At 39.3% G+C, this 14,696-nt stretch overlaps 2 protein-coding genes across 2 annotated transcripts in view; both read right to left on the reverse strand.

Annotated features, from left to right (window-relative positions):
- Psat1 (phosphoserine aminotransferase 1) overlaps window positions 1-3,582 on the reverse strand; it is a 37,258-nt gene extending 33,676 nt beyond the window's left edge. Inside the window, exon 1 of the mRNA XM_048332031.1 lies at window positions 3,498-3,582. Coding sequence (XP_048187988.1) covers window positions 3,498-3,500 — 3 coding nt within the window. The 5' untranslated portion in view covers window positions 3,501-3,582. The remainder of the gene's footprint in view (window positions 1-3,497) is intronic.
- Cep78 (centrosomal protein 78) overlaps window positions 1-14,696 on the reverse strand; it is a 60,921-nt gene that overhangs the window by 9,442 nt on the left and 36,783 nt on the right. The window contains exon 17 of the transcript XR_007208760.1: window positions 3,498-3,613. The gene's annotated coding sequence lies outside the window, so the exon portion shown is untranslated. The remainder of the gene's footprint in view (window positions 1-3,497; window positions 3,614-14,696) is intronic.

Raw genomic sequence — 14,696 nt, forward strand, 5'->3', positions numbered from 1 at the left:
GATCTGCCTGTTGTTTTTTTCTTTCTTTCTCTTTATGGATATTTTGCTCAAGTCTGGTGGTCTATCACTTGAACCACATTTCCACTTTTTTGCTAGTTGAGTGGATTTGTCTTCCCTGGTTGACTTTGAATGAGGATCCTCAGATCTTAGCCTTCTGAGTCACTAGGATTACAAGTATGAGCCACTAGTACCTGCTGATGAATATTTTTAAAGTTAACATATAGACCAGGAAGGAGGAAATAATATTTTGGAGGCAAATACGATTCAAGCCAAAGGCTTTGTGCATGCGACTACTGAGCTATACCCTCAGTCCTTTATTTTTATTTTTCTGAGGAAATAAAATATGCTTTCAGTCTTTGTCGCTGGGGAAAATTATGGATATTCATTATCACTTCAGAATTTTTTTTATAGGGAACACTTAAAACTTAATAGCCATCTTAAAAGAAGTTGCGTTAATGTTGGGTGTCAGTGGCTCATGACTATAATTCTAGCTACTCAGAAGGCTGTGATCTGAGAATCACCCTTTGAAGCTAACCCAGACAGGAAAGTCTGTGAGACTCTTATTTCCACGAAACTACCCAAAAAAGCTGAAAGTAGAGCTGTGGCTGAAGTGGTAGAACACCTGCCTTGCGCAAAAAGAAGGTTGGAGACAGAGCCCAGGCCCTGAGTTCCAGTTCCAGGATTGGCCATACACAGAAAAAAAAACTTGGTTATTTTTGTTTGGTTCTGGGTTTTTGTTTTTGTTTTTGTTTTTTGCCAGTCCTGGGGCTTGAACTCAGGGCCTGAGCACTGTCCCTGGCTTCTTTTTGCTCAAGGTCAGCACTCTGTCACTTGAGCCACAGCACCACTTCCAGCTTTTTCTATATATGTGGTGCTGAGGAATCGAACCCAGGGCTTCATGTATACGAGATGAGCACTCTACCACTAGGCCATATTCCCAGCCCCCCAAACGTGCTTATTTTTAAAAGCTCAAAGTGAGGATGGGCCTACAACAGCAGGAAGCCCTGAGCTCGTGCAGGCTCTGCAAGGCCCTTCTCTTTCTGTGGGCTGAGTCTAAAGATCTCTCTGGGTACTAACATGTCACCATGGATTTAGGATTCTAGGCCTGGGCCAGTGGAAGATTTTCAAATAATTTACTTCTTTTATTCAACTTGCACTAGATCTAGCTACTATTCTCTGAATTTGCATAACAAGCAAGCAATGCTCATAACAGAGGTCTACAAGTCCTTGTGAGTTTTTGTGTGACCGGAGAAGAGGTAGAGAGACTGTAAACGAGGTCCTGAACCTTTGTTTTCTAAATTCACAGAGCTAGAAAGGATCTTGGAATGTCATTGCAAACCATCTACCCACATGGTCTGGCAGCCAGCCTTTCCCAGCTTTATCCTGAGGCAGTGAGGAGGAAAAATTCCCCTGTAAATCAGCACAAAACCATTCCCAGATGAAGAGCCAAGGATTTGGGAGGAGGTTTGCCAAACTGAGTGGAATCAAAGAATTTTAAAAATTCAATTTGTGCTGACTCCAAATAACCTAGCATCTAAGTATATCACCAAAAGGGAACTCTTAGGTAATGGGATAAAAGACCTGGAGTGTAGCTCAGTGGTAAAGTGCTTCCCTAATATGTACAAGGCCCCGGGTTCTATTCCTAGCACAACAGCAACAATGAAAAGAGAGACATTCATTTGGGAGCTCTGATGCCTATTTGTAATCTCAGCAGCATTTGGGAGGCCAAGACAGGAGAAGCATGAGTTTGATGTCAGCCTGGGCTACATAGCAAGGCCCTGTCTCAAAAAAAAAAAATACAAAGAATGATTTGGTGTGCCCAGATCATCAGTATTGTATCCTCTGCTCTATTTTCAAACATCATTTAAATTCTCCCAAGGGAAGAGAGTGAGGGAAGGGGTGATATTGTCCAAAAAGAAATGAACTCCTTGTCTGACTTATGTAATTGTAACCCTTCTGTGCATCATCTTTATAATAATAAAATTTTTTTAAAAACATTAAAAAAATTCTCCAAAGGGAGCCTAGCTCCATCAGATAAGGCATAGAAAGTGAAGGGCCTAGGAAATAGGAGACTTGCAGGATGGTGTGATCTGCCCTATCTTGCCCTGCTGGATGGTACTGCTAACTAAAATGCCACCACCATTCCAATAGCAGATGGAGCTTCTCCCTAGTGACGGCGTCCAGTCTTGCCACTTGCAGATTTGATCTATAGTATCTTTTGTAAACTTGGCTAAGGTTTTCCTTTGTTTGGTTTTTGGCAGTACTAGAATTTGAACTCACTCTTGCAAAGAAAGTATTCTACCACCTGAGCCACATCCCAGCCCTTTTATGCTTGGATAGAATCTTGTTCTTTTTGCCCGAGTCTTTTTACTTGGGTCTAGCCCTAGACTATAATCCTCCTACCTTTGGCATCTATATAGCTGGGATAGTAGAGGTATACCACTACACCTGGCTGGTTTGTTAAAATTGGGTCTTACTAACTGTTCTCCTAGGCTGGCTTCAACTGCTGATCCTTTTAACTATGCCTTTGGAGCAGCTGGGCTTATAGCTGTGTACCCATCATGCCTGGCCCTTTCTATTTTGCTCTATAGATCTATGGCTTATTTCCATTCCAAGCTAATTCTTGTCTCTTTTCGTCTTTCTTCACCAGGTTAAGTGTTGTCAATTGCAGTACTCAATCTTTCTTCAATTGTTGAATACTATAGGGAAATGTTTATTCTAACAGTAATGGCTTAGAGGAGAAGCTATTGGTTTACAATAATAATTTTACTTTTTCTCCCTATCCTTTCCCTGCTTCCTGGCTGCCACAATGTAAGCAGCTTTGTTTAACCCTGTCAGAATGCTCTGCCTTACCTTGGGCCCCAAAACAATAGAGTCATCAACCATGGATTGAAACGTCTGACATCAGGAACCAAAATAAATTCTTCCTGCCTCAGGATTTTTAGTTTCTTTTAGTTTTGTTTTTTGGTTGTGGGGTTTGAACTCAGGATCTGGGCACTATCCCTGAGCTCTTTTTTTGCTCAAGTCTATGGCTCTACAACGTCGAGCCACAACCCCACTTCTGATTTTCTAGTGGTTAGAGATAAGAGTCTCACAGACTTTCCTGCCCAGGCTGGCTTTGAACCACAGTCCTCATATCTCAGCCTCCTGAGTAGCTAGGATTTTAGACAATGAGCCACTAGTGCCCAGCTACCTCAGGGTTTTTTTTCCACATACACATAAACACAAAACCAAAGAAAACAATAATTCTCTTACTATTCTCTTTTCATAGCAATACCTTACGCCATGTTTTTTTTTTTGGGGGGGGGGGTGCTGCTGTGTCCATTACCCTGAGCTGCATTCCTATACTCTTACAATAGAAAGTGACAGATATATGAGATTTCTCTTCCAACTAAGGCAGAAGAGAAATTAATCCATTCTCAGAACCTAGAACCAAACATCAAGGTGAGTCAACAAGTCTCACCAGGCAAAATCTCAACAAAAAAGAATCCACATACCATGAGGTACACATCTGTGTGTACCTTGCTTTCCTCTTGCTCTACTTCTGTCTTCACATTACTTCATTCATTCATTCTCTTCAGGCATATCACCATGGCCAGTGACTGAACCATCTCTGAAATTAGAGAAGGGACTCTTCTTCAGGTATTGTTACTAAGTTAAAAATAACCTTGAGTCCTGGAGTCTGAACATACCTGAACATCTCTAATTTCAAAATATTACCATGAATAAGTTATTTCTTATGTACACCTGTTTTCTCATTTGTAAACAGGGATAGTAATACTTGACAGGCAACTGACTATTTGATGGTTAATGAGCAAATATAGAGTAAGCATTTAGCTAAAAGAAGAAAGAAAGAAAAGGGGGGGGGGAAGGAAAATGACCTCCAAAGGACTCTAGTGCCATTGGGTCACACATTCATTCCTGTTTCCAGGTATAAAATAATAGAAATGGGAACACCCAGTGTACCACCCTGCTGAAGGGAGGTGGGATAAGCTTGAACCTCCCCCCGTCAAAAAAAATAATAAGGCAGAGGAAATGTTGAGGGCTGGAAAGACAAACACTCTATGTCCACTTCACTTTCTCTCCTTTACCCAGCTGTGCCCAGTGACCTCATCTCCATTTTTGTCAACATTTTGGTGACGTGCGTTATATCCTAGGCATCACATTTCATCATCCGCACAGGAAGATGCTTAGAAATCCTTGTTTCAACAGAAAATCAATGATTAACATTTTGTCTTGAAACAGGTTATGAGGTAATGTAGCAAAGGCAAAAGGTTATTTGCTTTTTTTTTCTGGTTTTGAACTCAAGACCTCGTGCTTGCTCAGCTTACTTGCTCAGGGGATGCTATATAGTTTGAGCCATGCCTATAGCTCAGACATTGCTAGTTATTTTTGGAGTTCGCATCTCTCAGATTTTTCTACTCAGGCTGGCTTTGAACTGCTTTCCTCTGGTCTCAGCCTGCGGAGTAGCTAAGATTATTGGTATAAGTCACAAATACCCAGCTAAGAAGTTTTTGTTTCAAAGTCACTATTGCGTTTGACCTTACATGGCTGAACTCCAAAGATCATACACCCCCTGGGAATAATGACCAGGAGAGAACATTGTGACTATTTTAGCACTTTAACAAAAATGTGCATTTTTCCTGAACTCCCTGTCCTGCCATTTCAGATTGAACTTTTGAGATTTAGTAGTTTCATTATGTATTTATTTATTTGGTTTTTAAATTTTTTTTCTGATTAGGATAACTTTCAGTAAGGAAACTGTAGAATTGTTTCTTCAGCAGAAATTACAATGACTCTTCAGCTCTATTACAAATTTCTTTGTTACAGATATTTCAGCTTGGGATTCCAGCATGTTCTATCAAAGTATATGAAAATCATGCTCTCCTTCTATGACAAGAAATTCATAAATTCTGAGTTGATTCAGTCATTATCAGCTGCTTAAGATTGATCTCCTCATCCAAAGGGTGTTCTCCCAAAATCTCCCTACAATTTTTTTTTTAAAGTGAGGTTAAAAAATTTAACATAGGGCTGGGTATATGGCCTAGTGGCAAGAGTGCTTGCCTCATATACATGAGGCCCTGGGTTCAATTCCCCAGCACCACATATACAGAAAACGGCCAGAAGTGGCACTGTGGCTCAAGTGGCAGAGTGCTAGCCTTGAGCGGGAAGAAGCCAGGGACAGTGCTCAGGCCCTGAGTTCAAGGCACCGGACTGGCCAAAAAAAAAATAAATAAATAACATAGAACTTACCATCCTAACTATTTTTGGTATACTGCTTGCTAGTGTTAATTAATTACATTTATATGCTGTGCAACCAGTCAGAACTTCAGTTGCAAAACTATTACCTGGTATTCAATAGCCATTAAGTAACAACTCCTGAGTCCCTGGCAGTTACCTTTCTACTTCTGGTATCTGTTAGTTTGACTATTAGCTCCCCTAAATAGAACAGTAATTTACCATTTTGTGACTGGCTTCTTTTGCTTAACATAAAGTTCTACAGGTCCACATACATAGTATGTAACAGGACATTTTTTTCTCCTTCCTTACTTCCTTTTTCTGTCTTTCTTTTCCTCTCTCCCTCCCTCCTTCCCTCCCTTCCTCCCTCCCTTCCTTCCTCTTTCTTTCTCTCCTCTCTTTCTTTCCTTCTTCTTCTCTTGTTTCTTTTCTTTCTAGACAGGGTCTTAGGCTAGCCTTGAACTTGAGGTCTTCTTTCAGGAGGAAAGAATTCATGCTTCCTCGGAACAGGAAGATGCAAAAGAGAACCAGAAAGAGGCCATTGCCTGCAGCTTGAACAAGTTGTTCCTTCAGCCTCAGAGAAAGAGATTCTTCAAGAACAGTAAAGGCTTAGGCCTAGCAATCTCATCTTTAGGACTTAGGGTGTCACTCAAAGGGAGGAGAAACATCTCTTCCTTACAACTTCTTTAACACAGGATTCTGCACAGCTCCAGTGTAGCTCTTCTTCGTGGAAGGTTCATAAGGCATGGGAGCCATCTTCCCTGTGAGGCTACTTGCTTCCAGCCAGACTGGTTGTGAGTCCTTCAAGAAGTGTACTGAGATCAGTGACAGAGCTCTGAAGGCTCTGAAATGGGTCGGAACAGCACATTAACTGAATTTGCTTAAGTCTATGCATGAGAGTGTAGAAATTCACTCCCCCATCTGTCTTCCACTTTTCACTTGCCTAGGTGGGACAGTCAATAGTGCTCACTGGAGATTATGCCATGTACTCAGATGAAGGCATAAAACTACTCCAAATAATGTGTGTCAGTGATATTAAAATGCCATGATTTAGACCACATAAAATAGCTCATGTCAGGATACAATAGACGCCACTGTGCACCTATATTCATTGCTGCACTATTCACAATAAGCAAGTTAGGCAAGTTGTAGGGCATCTTGGCTATTTCCAAAAAGTGGGTCAAGAAAATGTACATTGTATGTACAATGAAATTTTATTCACCCATCAAGAATCTGGAAAATTATGAATAAAGTAAAAGAAGCACAGAGAGAAAGAGCACATGGTTTCTTTTTGATGTGGAAGTTAGATCTAATAATCACATGATAACACATGAAGACCATAAGCATGTAGACACGATCTAACTGGATTTCCTTGGGGTAACTCCTTTGAACAATTAGCAAACAGCTTAACAAAATGAATACCTGGAAGCTGAAATGTGTTGTTTGACAGACTGGGGTGCAGATGAATGGGGGTTAGACATAATACTTAATATAAATACATAAAAATGGAACTAAGAAATTTGAGGAGGTGAGCAGGGTTGGGGGTAGATAGTAAGGGAGAATGATGGAAGAGGTGACATTAAGATGTATTATATACATAAATGACATGTGGAATTAAAACCTCTTTGTACAACTATTTAAAGATAATAAAAAAAATAAGGACTGGATTTTAACTCAGAATGTTGCACCTGCTAAGCAGGTACTCCACCACTTGAGTTACTCCACTTGTGCATATACCACCACACCAATCATCATGCTTTCCTTGTGGTTTTGGAAGAAAAACCTAGGGTGTCACCTCATTTGGGTTCTGAAAAGCTTTTTCCTAGGCTTTCTTATTTTATCTTCATATAGTGGAAAAGGGTAAAATATATGGTCTTTCTCCCTTTTTATAAAGCGTGTGTGTGTGTGTGTGTGTGTGTGTGTGTGTGTGTGTGTTCTGGGGCTTGTCTTTTTGTTTGTTTTTGCTCAGGGCTAGTGTTCTACTCTATGGGCCACAGTACAACTTCTGATTTTTTTGTGTGTCGGTGAGTTGGAAATAAGTGTCTCAGGGTCTTTTCTGCCTGGGCTGGCTTTGAACCTCAATCTTCAGATCTTGACCTTCTCAGTAGCTAGGATTACAGGTATGAGCCACAGGCATCCGGCCTTATTTTTCACTAGTATGCATTACTTACACAAGGGCAGGGGGTTCATTGTGACATTTCCCCACATGCACATAACATATTCTGATCAGCCTCATCCCATTCTCCTCTCAAAACCACCCCAATAGTTTTCATTGTATTTTTCCTTCATCTTCCTTGCCAGCCTGACCTCCCTTGCTGGTTTCTGCCCCACCAACAGAAGCTGCTCTGCCTTCCTGTCACTCATTTCATCTTAGTGTATATTATTTGCATCAAGATAAGCAGGAATTAGATCTTGCTTAGAATAATCCTCTCTTTTGCTTTCTCTTTCCCTACCTTCCACAAACTCTCCCACATTCCTTATGGATCAAAGGCTTTGAGATTCTTTATATGTAACTTTAGATGTCTTCTTTATATATAATTTTTTTAAAAAAATCTAGGCTGGCCATGAAATACCATTCCCTAATTTCTGTCTCACAAGTAACTAGGATTACAGGCTTAGGCCACAACACCTGGCTCCTAATTTTAATTCTTTATGATTTGATACAGTTTTCCAAAATACTGATCCATTAGGCAATTTAAGGTTGAAACTAGTCTAGTAAGCAAATTTAGGAAAGGAGAAAGTACTGAAAGTAATTTTTAAAAAATCTAAGTATATCCACAGAACAGAGAAGAAAGAAAAACTTATTTCACACCTGTTCATCTGTTTTGGTCTCTTGACCAGAAATGGCAGCCGAGACCAGGGTATCTCTTGATATAGAACTTTGTTTTTTGTATGTAACAGTAAGCATTTGTAGAATAAACATCTGTGTAGGAGAGAGCACAAAAGGCAATGGGAAGAAGCACAATGGGAAGAAAACAGGTTTGCAAGTAACATATTCTATTTCTGTCTCTGCCACCTGAAGTTAGGCTGAAATCAACTTTTAAATTAAGATACCCTGGAGGTTTGTGAGACTTGGAATATTTGAGGAAAACCCTCCTCCTTGCCCTTTTTCTTTTGGTTTCTAAGTCAGGGTCTTGAAGTCAAGCAGTCTGCTGTGTCCTCATGAGTGTTGAGATTACAGATGTGCACCATTATGCCTAGTTTGGAAATATCTCTGGTGTACAACAAGGGACTCTATCCTTGTACAAGGAATACAAAGTTTGAATTTGATATAAACAGAGCTTCTTAGCAAATTGATTTGAATGTTTTCAAATTCTTCATCATTTAAGAGCCTCAACTACAATGATGTAAGATTTTGTGAAAGTTTTTTCTTTTTGTTTTTAGAGAAAAGCCTCCTCTATTTGTTAGAGATTTTTGAGGACTATCTAAACCATTAAACAAACTACTCTTCCTGAGCCTCTCTGAATTAAAGTTAATAATTATTTTGCCTACAGGGGCTTTTCTTTAAAAATTCGTGCTGGTTTAACGTGTGCAAACTGTACTAAAAAACACAGGCATCAGGCTGAGCACTTTCCACTTCTGAGATAAGATCTTGTGCAACTGGGTGTGTCCAGTGAATGTCTTAAATCACATGGCAGCGTCTTCTTGCTGTATTAAAACTACTTGATCAAATTGTGTTTGAAAATTAGGATCCAGTGTTGGCTTTCAGTGTCATGTTTTGTTTTTGCCAGTTCTGGGCCTGAGCACTGTCCTTGTGCTTCTTTTTGCTCAAGGCTAGCACTCTACCACTTGAGCCACAGTGCCACTTCTGGCTTTTTCTGTGTATGTGGTGCTGAGGAATTGAACTCAGGGCTTCATGCATGCTAAGCAAGAACTCTACCACTAAGCCATCTTCCCAAGTCTAGTGTCGTATAAGTTCTTAAAAGGAGCCTCTACAGAAAATTACCAAGAGCTCATGAAAGCTAGGTAGGCACTGGAGTTAAGGTCACAAAATAAAGTCAATGTGAGCAGTGGGGTGCAAGTAGAAGGTTTTTTTTGTTTTTTTTCCATCCCCAGGGTAGACAGCAAATGTTTGAAAGCCTCCTGCCAATGATTTCACAGTTGTCAGTGGATTGTGAAACACTTGAGTTAAAGCAAGATTTTCCTTAAACAGGAGAGAACAGATACCAGAGTGAGTCACTAGAAGTACATTAAAAGCTGCTTGATAGATTTCCCATCTATATGTGGACACATAGGTAGGTGGGGACAGGAAAATTCTCTCTCCGCTTGTAGAAAACACAAGTTTTACTGTAGGGTGGCAGTTCATAAAGACATTTGAGTATACTATTTTGGCAACACGTATACTCTGGGTTCCCAGCTCTGGAAGGAGGTTCATAATGAAACTCATTTGTACTCACATAGATAAGGAAATAGGGAAGACACATTCTGAAGAAACAAAACAGGCACAGGACCAAAAGAACAGATTACACATTTTCGTCTTCCAACTTTTCTCTGATAGAGGGCTTAGAAAATTACTGTCAGATATAAAAAACGTGTTTATTTTGTATGAAAATAGAACAAGCACACCTTTTAGATTTGTTTTTAAAAGAGGTAGTGGAAGATTAGAGACTGAGAGAATTTGATTTGTGCATGTGTGGTAATGCCCCCTCCTTATAAAAATAATGTATGTTAATAAAAAAACTGGAAAAAACAAAACTTGCTTTTTAAAAAAAAACAAATGATCCTGGAATAGACAATGTGAAAAGCTACCTTTTACTCTTCTCCCAGCAGCCTTTGGCAGAGTTTCAACAGCTGGAGCTTATGTGTATTTTTACAGACTATTTTCTAGACACATGAAGAGACACAAGTATACACTCTGAATATGTCAGAGTGTGTGATTATTGCTCCACTTGTTCTTCTTATCAGGAGGTTTTAGAAATATTTTTCTGCTCACACTATAGAGCTCTGGTCTTTACCATTACATGGAGGAATTTTATATATACTAACTCAATAATTTCTGCATTTATGTTTAATTAATTTCTTTTTTTTTTTTTTTTGCCAGTCCTGGAGCTTGAACTCAGAGCCTGAGCACTGTCCCTGGCTTCTTTTTGCTCAAGGCTAGCACTCTGCACCTTGAGCCACAGCACCACTGCTGGCCTTTTTTATATATGTGGTGCTGAAGAATCGAACCCAGGGCTTCATGTATATGAGGCAAGCACTCTACCACTAGACCATATTCCCGGCCCATTTCTGCATTTATGTACAGTAAATTTTCTCATCTTGAAGATGCTTCAGTATACATTCTTCTTTCAACACCTGCATGAATGTTTCTTTAGACTGGATGTTTACAGTGAATATATCAAAGGCACACTGATATTAAATATCAATATAACTGCCAATTTGCCCATATAAATAGCAGGATATATTCCACTTCTGTCAACAATTACTGAAAATATTAATTTCCTCAAATTATCTCTAGCATCATTCCTAATTCTTTAATTTCTGTCATTCAATGTAGTGAAAAATAATTTTTTGATTGCTTAGGAAGCTGAATGTTTTTGTGTGTCGACTACTCCTTACTTACAAAATATTTTGTCCCTTGTCCATTTTTTTTGTTGTAGGAACTCTTTATATTACAGTAACTCAAAGCTTTTGACATATAAAACATTTTCCTGATGTGTTGTCTTTTACTTATGATGGTATAATTTTGTGCACACAGGTTTTACACCTGTAAAATGTAGTTTTTGTTCTTTGTCTTGCTTATTTAGGGATGCTTTCCTCGCCCCACATTCACTCCACCTTTATTTTCAATATTATCCCATAGTTCCTTTTCTACTTCCATAAAGTAATTCATGGTTTTCTTAGTCAATGTATAAAATAAGGAAATATCCTCCTCATAGTCAACAATTTCACAATCATTTACTGAATAGTTCATTTTGCCCCTTATTTGTGATGTTATTTGTCATATACCAGATTGCTACACACAAAACTGCTCTATTCCTGAGCTGTCTGTTTTATGCCTTTAGCTGGTTTCTGTACCAATAGCTCATTTACTGTGGCTTCACAGATTGCTCTGGGATCTAATCAAAAATTTTCTGAGCATTGTCTTCTAGATAATAATAAAGCCATTACATCCATTTAAAAATGTTGTTTGAAGCTGGTCACTAGTGGCTCATGCCTATATTCCTAGCTATTCAGGATGCTGAGATCTAAGGATTGTGGTTCAAAGCCAGCCTAGGCAAGAAAGTCCATTACATTCTTATCTCCAAAAAACTAACAAAAAAGCTGAAAGTAGAGCTGTGGCTCAAGTAGTAGAGTGCTGGCCTTAAGCAAAAAAAAAAAATCTTCCGGGACAGTGCCCACACTCTTTTGAGTTCAAATCCCAGGACTAGCACACCAAAAGTTTGTTCCAATTGTTTGAAATTGCTGAGTTTGTAAATTCAGCAGAACTGATGTTCTAATACAACATGATATGCTTCTCCATTTTGGGGTCTTCTTTTATACCCTCCAGGGTAAATTATTTTATCAGCATAGGCCTTGTCTCTCTTGTTAACTTCATTTCTAAATATTTGGTTCTTGTAGCAAGTGAATGGTGATCTACCACAGCACACATCTTGTAACTGGATAGTAGTGGTGAATACAAAAGCTTTCAATATCAATGTGTTAGTATGCATGCCAGTAGATCTTCATGGATCATTTACCCATATGTCTTTATTTGCAAACAATGACAATGTTACCTACTTTCTGATCATGTATACTCTTAAGTATGATTTTTTTCTATAGTTTTCATTTTTGCTGTAGATTTTTTATATACGTGATAGATGTCTGAGACATGCATTTATTCCAGCTGTTTCCTCCTGTTTCTAGAGTATCAAAGGCAGTTGAATTTATTGTTTTTTAGTAAGGACTGTATAACTTTTTTTTTTTTTTTTTTTGCCAGTCCTGGGGCTTAAACTCAGGACCTGGGCACTGTCACTGAACTCCTTTTGCTCAAGGCTAGCAGCACTCTACCACCTGAGCCACAGTGCCACTTCCAGCTTTTTCTGTTTATATGGTGTACTGAGGAATTGAGCCCAGAGCTTCATGCACAAATGCTAGGCAAGTACTACTCTACCCCTAAGCCACATCCTCAGCTGCTGTGATTCTCTAATCTGTTAATTCTGTGAGCTTTGGTGATTTGTTAACTGTCTTGCATGTATTTGTGTATTACTTCAAAATAACATCTTTAAAAAAATTACATAGCTGGCTTTATTTCCACACCTATACTAAATAAACCTGGTTTACAGATGTTCTTATATCTGTTCAGGATTGTGGTAGTATATTAAAAGTTAGCAAGCTACGTAGGTTTTTGTTTTTTACCACTCATCAATAGTACTTTTATTAAAAACATCTCTGTTTGACAACTGAGCAGGCAAACCTTGTGTTTCTGTGGAAGGAAAAGTTTAGTGGTGGAGTTTGGCTTATTAATCTCTCCTCTTGAGGGAAATCCAGAAGGATACCAAATAAGATGTTCATCCCATAAACTTCACCTGTGATGGCCTTTTCTTTCCCATTAATTGTCCACTGACAACCACTTTATCCAAGACTATCTTTATAAGTACAGGCAAGGTCACCACACTACTCTCCTATCTCCAACCAACAGTGAAGAAACAGGAACATTCAGTACGTGAAGGAATACAACTCTAGAGACTAATGGCCAGCATGTTAACAAGGAGGACCAAGGTTACCACTAAGCCCAAAGTCATGCCTCAACAAGTACATCCATCAAGAAATTACAGGCTTTGCTGTAAGAAACATCCATCATCCCCACCCACTAGACCGTGCTTCTTTCTGCGATAATAGCTCACATAGTCCTCATTTTTTTTTTTGGCCAGTCCTGGGCCTTGGACTCAGGGCCTGAGCACTGTCCCTGGCTTCTTCCCGCTCAAGGCTAGCACTCTGCCACTTGAGCCACAGCGCCGCTTCTGGCCGTTTTCTGTATATGTGGTGCTGGGGAATCGAACCTAGGGCCTCGTGTATCCGAGGCAGGCTCTCTTGCCACTAGGCTATATCCCCAGCCCACATAGTCTTCATTTTGCCTGGCAAAATTAATAAACTTCAATTTCCTTTTATCAAAAAGTCTTTGTTCTAGTTGCAGTTTTCTTAAAATTATTACTGATGCTGGTAAATTTTGTTAAAAATCACTTCTTTTTCGTTTAGTTTCCAAAAGTTTGTTGCTTTTAATTTTAAGAAAACATTTAGGGGGCTGGGAATGTGGCCTCATGGTAGAGTGCTTGCCTAGCAGGCATAAAGCCCTAGGTTCAATTCCTCAGTACCACATATACAGAAAAAGCCCGAAGTAGCGCTGTGGCTCAGGAGGTAGAGTGCTAGCCTTGAGCAAAAAAAGCCAGTGCTCAGGCCCTGAGTTCAAGCCCCAGGATTGGCAAAAAAGAAAGAAAAATTTAGTTCCATTGATCGAAATTTGCTATTTATGCTATTATTTCCTCATTTCTACCTTGTTTTGGCCTATTCATTTATATTTTAGATACCAAATTGTTATTTCAACTGTTTTGTTTTCCTACCTGAAAAGTAAATTAAAATCTGTAAAATTTCCTCTAGTAGCAGCTTGCAGAATCCTTCAAGCTTAAAGTTATTAATCCTAAACAAGCTGCAACTAATTTCCCTTCAAATGAGCTTAGATCAGTACAACTTTGAGGGGTATTCAATTGTCTGCATTTTACCATGTGTACAGATTCATGTTACTGTCACCTCAGTCAGGACACAGTTCATTATAGAACTCTTGCATATCTTGTAACAACATATGGCAGTCAGTGATCCATTCTGTCACTATTGTTTTGCCTTTTCCACAATGACATGTAAATGAAACCACAGAGTAAGGACACCTGAGATTAAGCTTTTCACTCATCATGTATCTGAGGATGAAAGTTGTTGCTAATATTGATATTTTTTCTTACTGCTCTGTAGGATTATGCCATATCGTTACATATTTATTCAGTCAGCTGATGAGGACAATCTGGTAATTATGATACTTGTGAACATTTCTCATCTCTTAAGTACTCAGAGCAGAATTGCTGGCCTGTATGCTGTATGTTTGTTCAATATTTAAAGAAACTGCCAAACTGTCTTGCGTGACCAGATCACTCATTCATAGTTGTTCAGAACTCCAAATGCTTTGCACACTCACCAGCACTTGATACTTATTTTAGCCATTCTAATAAGTAGATAGTGCTTCTGAAGGAAGATGTTACCTCACTAACGTTTTGTATGTTCTGGTAAAGGGGCACGAAGTCAGGGGCGGGATTCTGTCCCTTAGCCAGTTCACTTCAGGGCAATCTATCACTTGAGCCACATCTCCACTTCTGGCTTTTTGGTGGTTACTTGGAGGTAAGAGTCTCACAGACTTTCCTGCCTGGGATGGCTTCAAGCCACACTCCTCAGATCTCAGCCTCCTGAGTAGGCACTGGCATCCAGCTGTAATT

Source organism: Perognathus longimembris, chromosome 1 (genome assembly GCF_023159225.1).
Source record: "Perognathus longimembris pacificus isolate PPM17 chromosome 1, ASM2315922v1, whole genome shotgun sequence".
Lineage (NCBI taxonomy): Eukaryota > Metazoa > Chordata > Mammalia > Rodentia > Heteromyidae > Perognathus > Perognathus longimembris.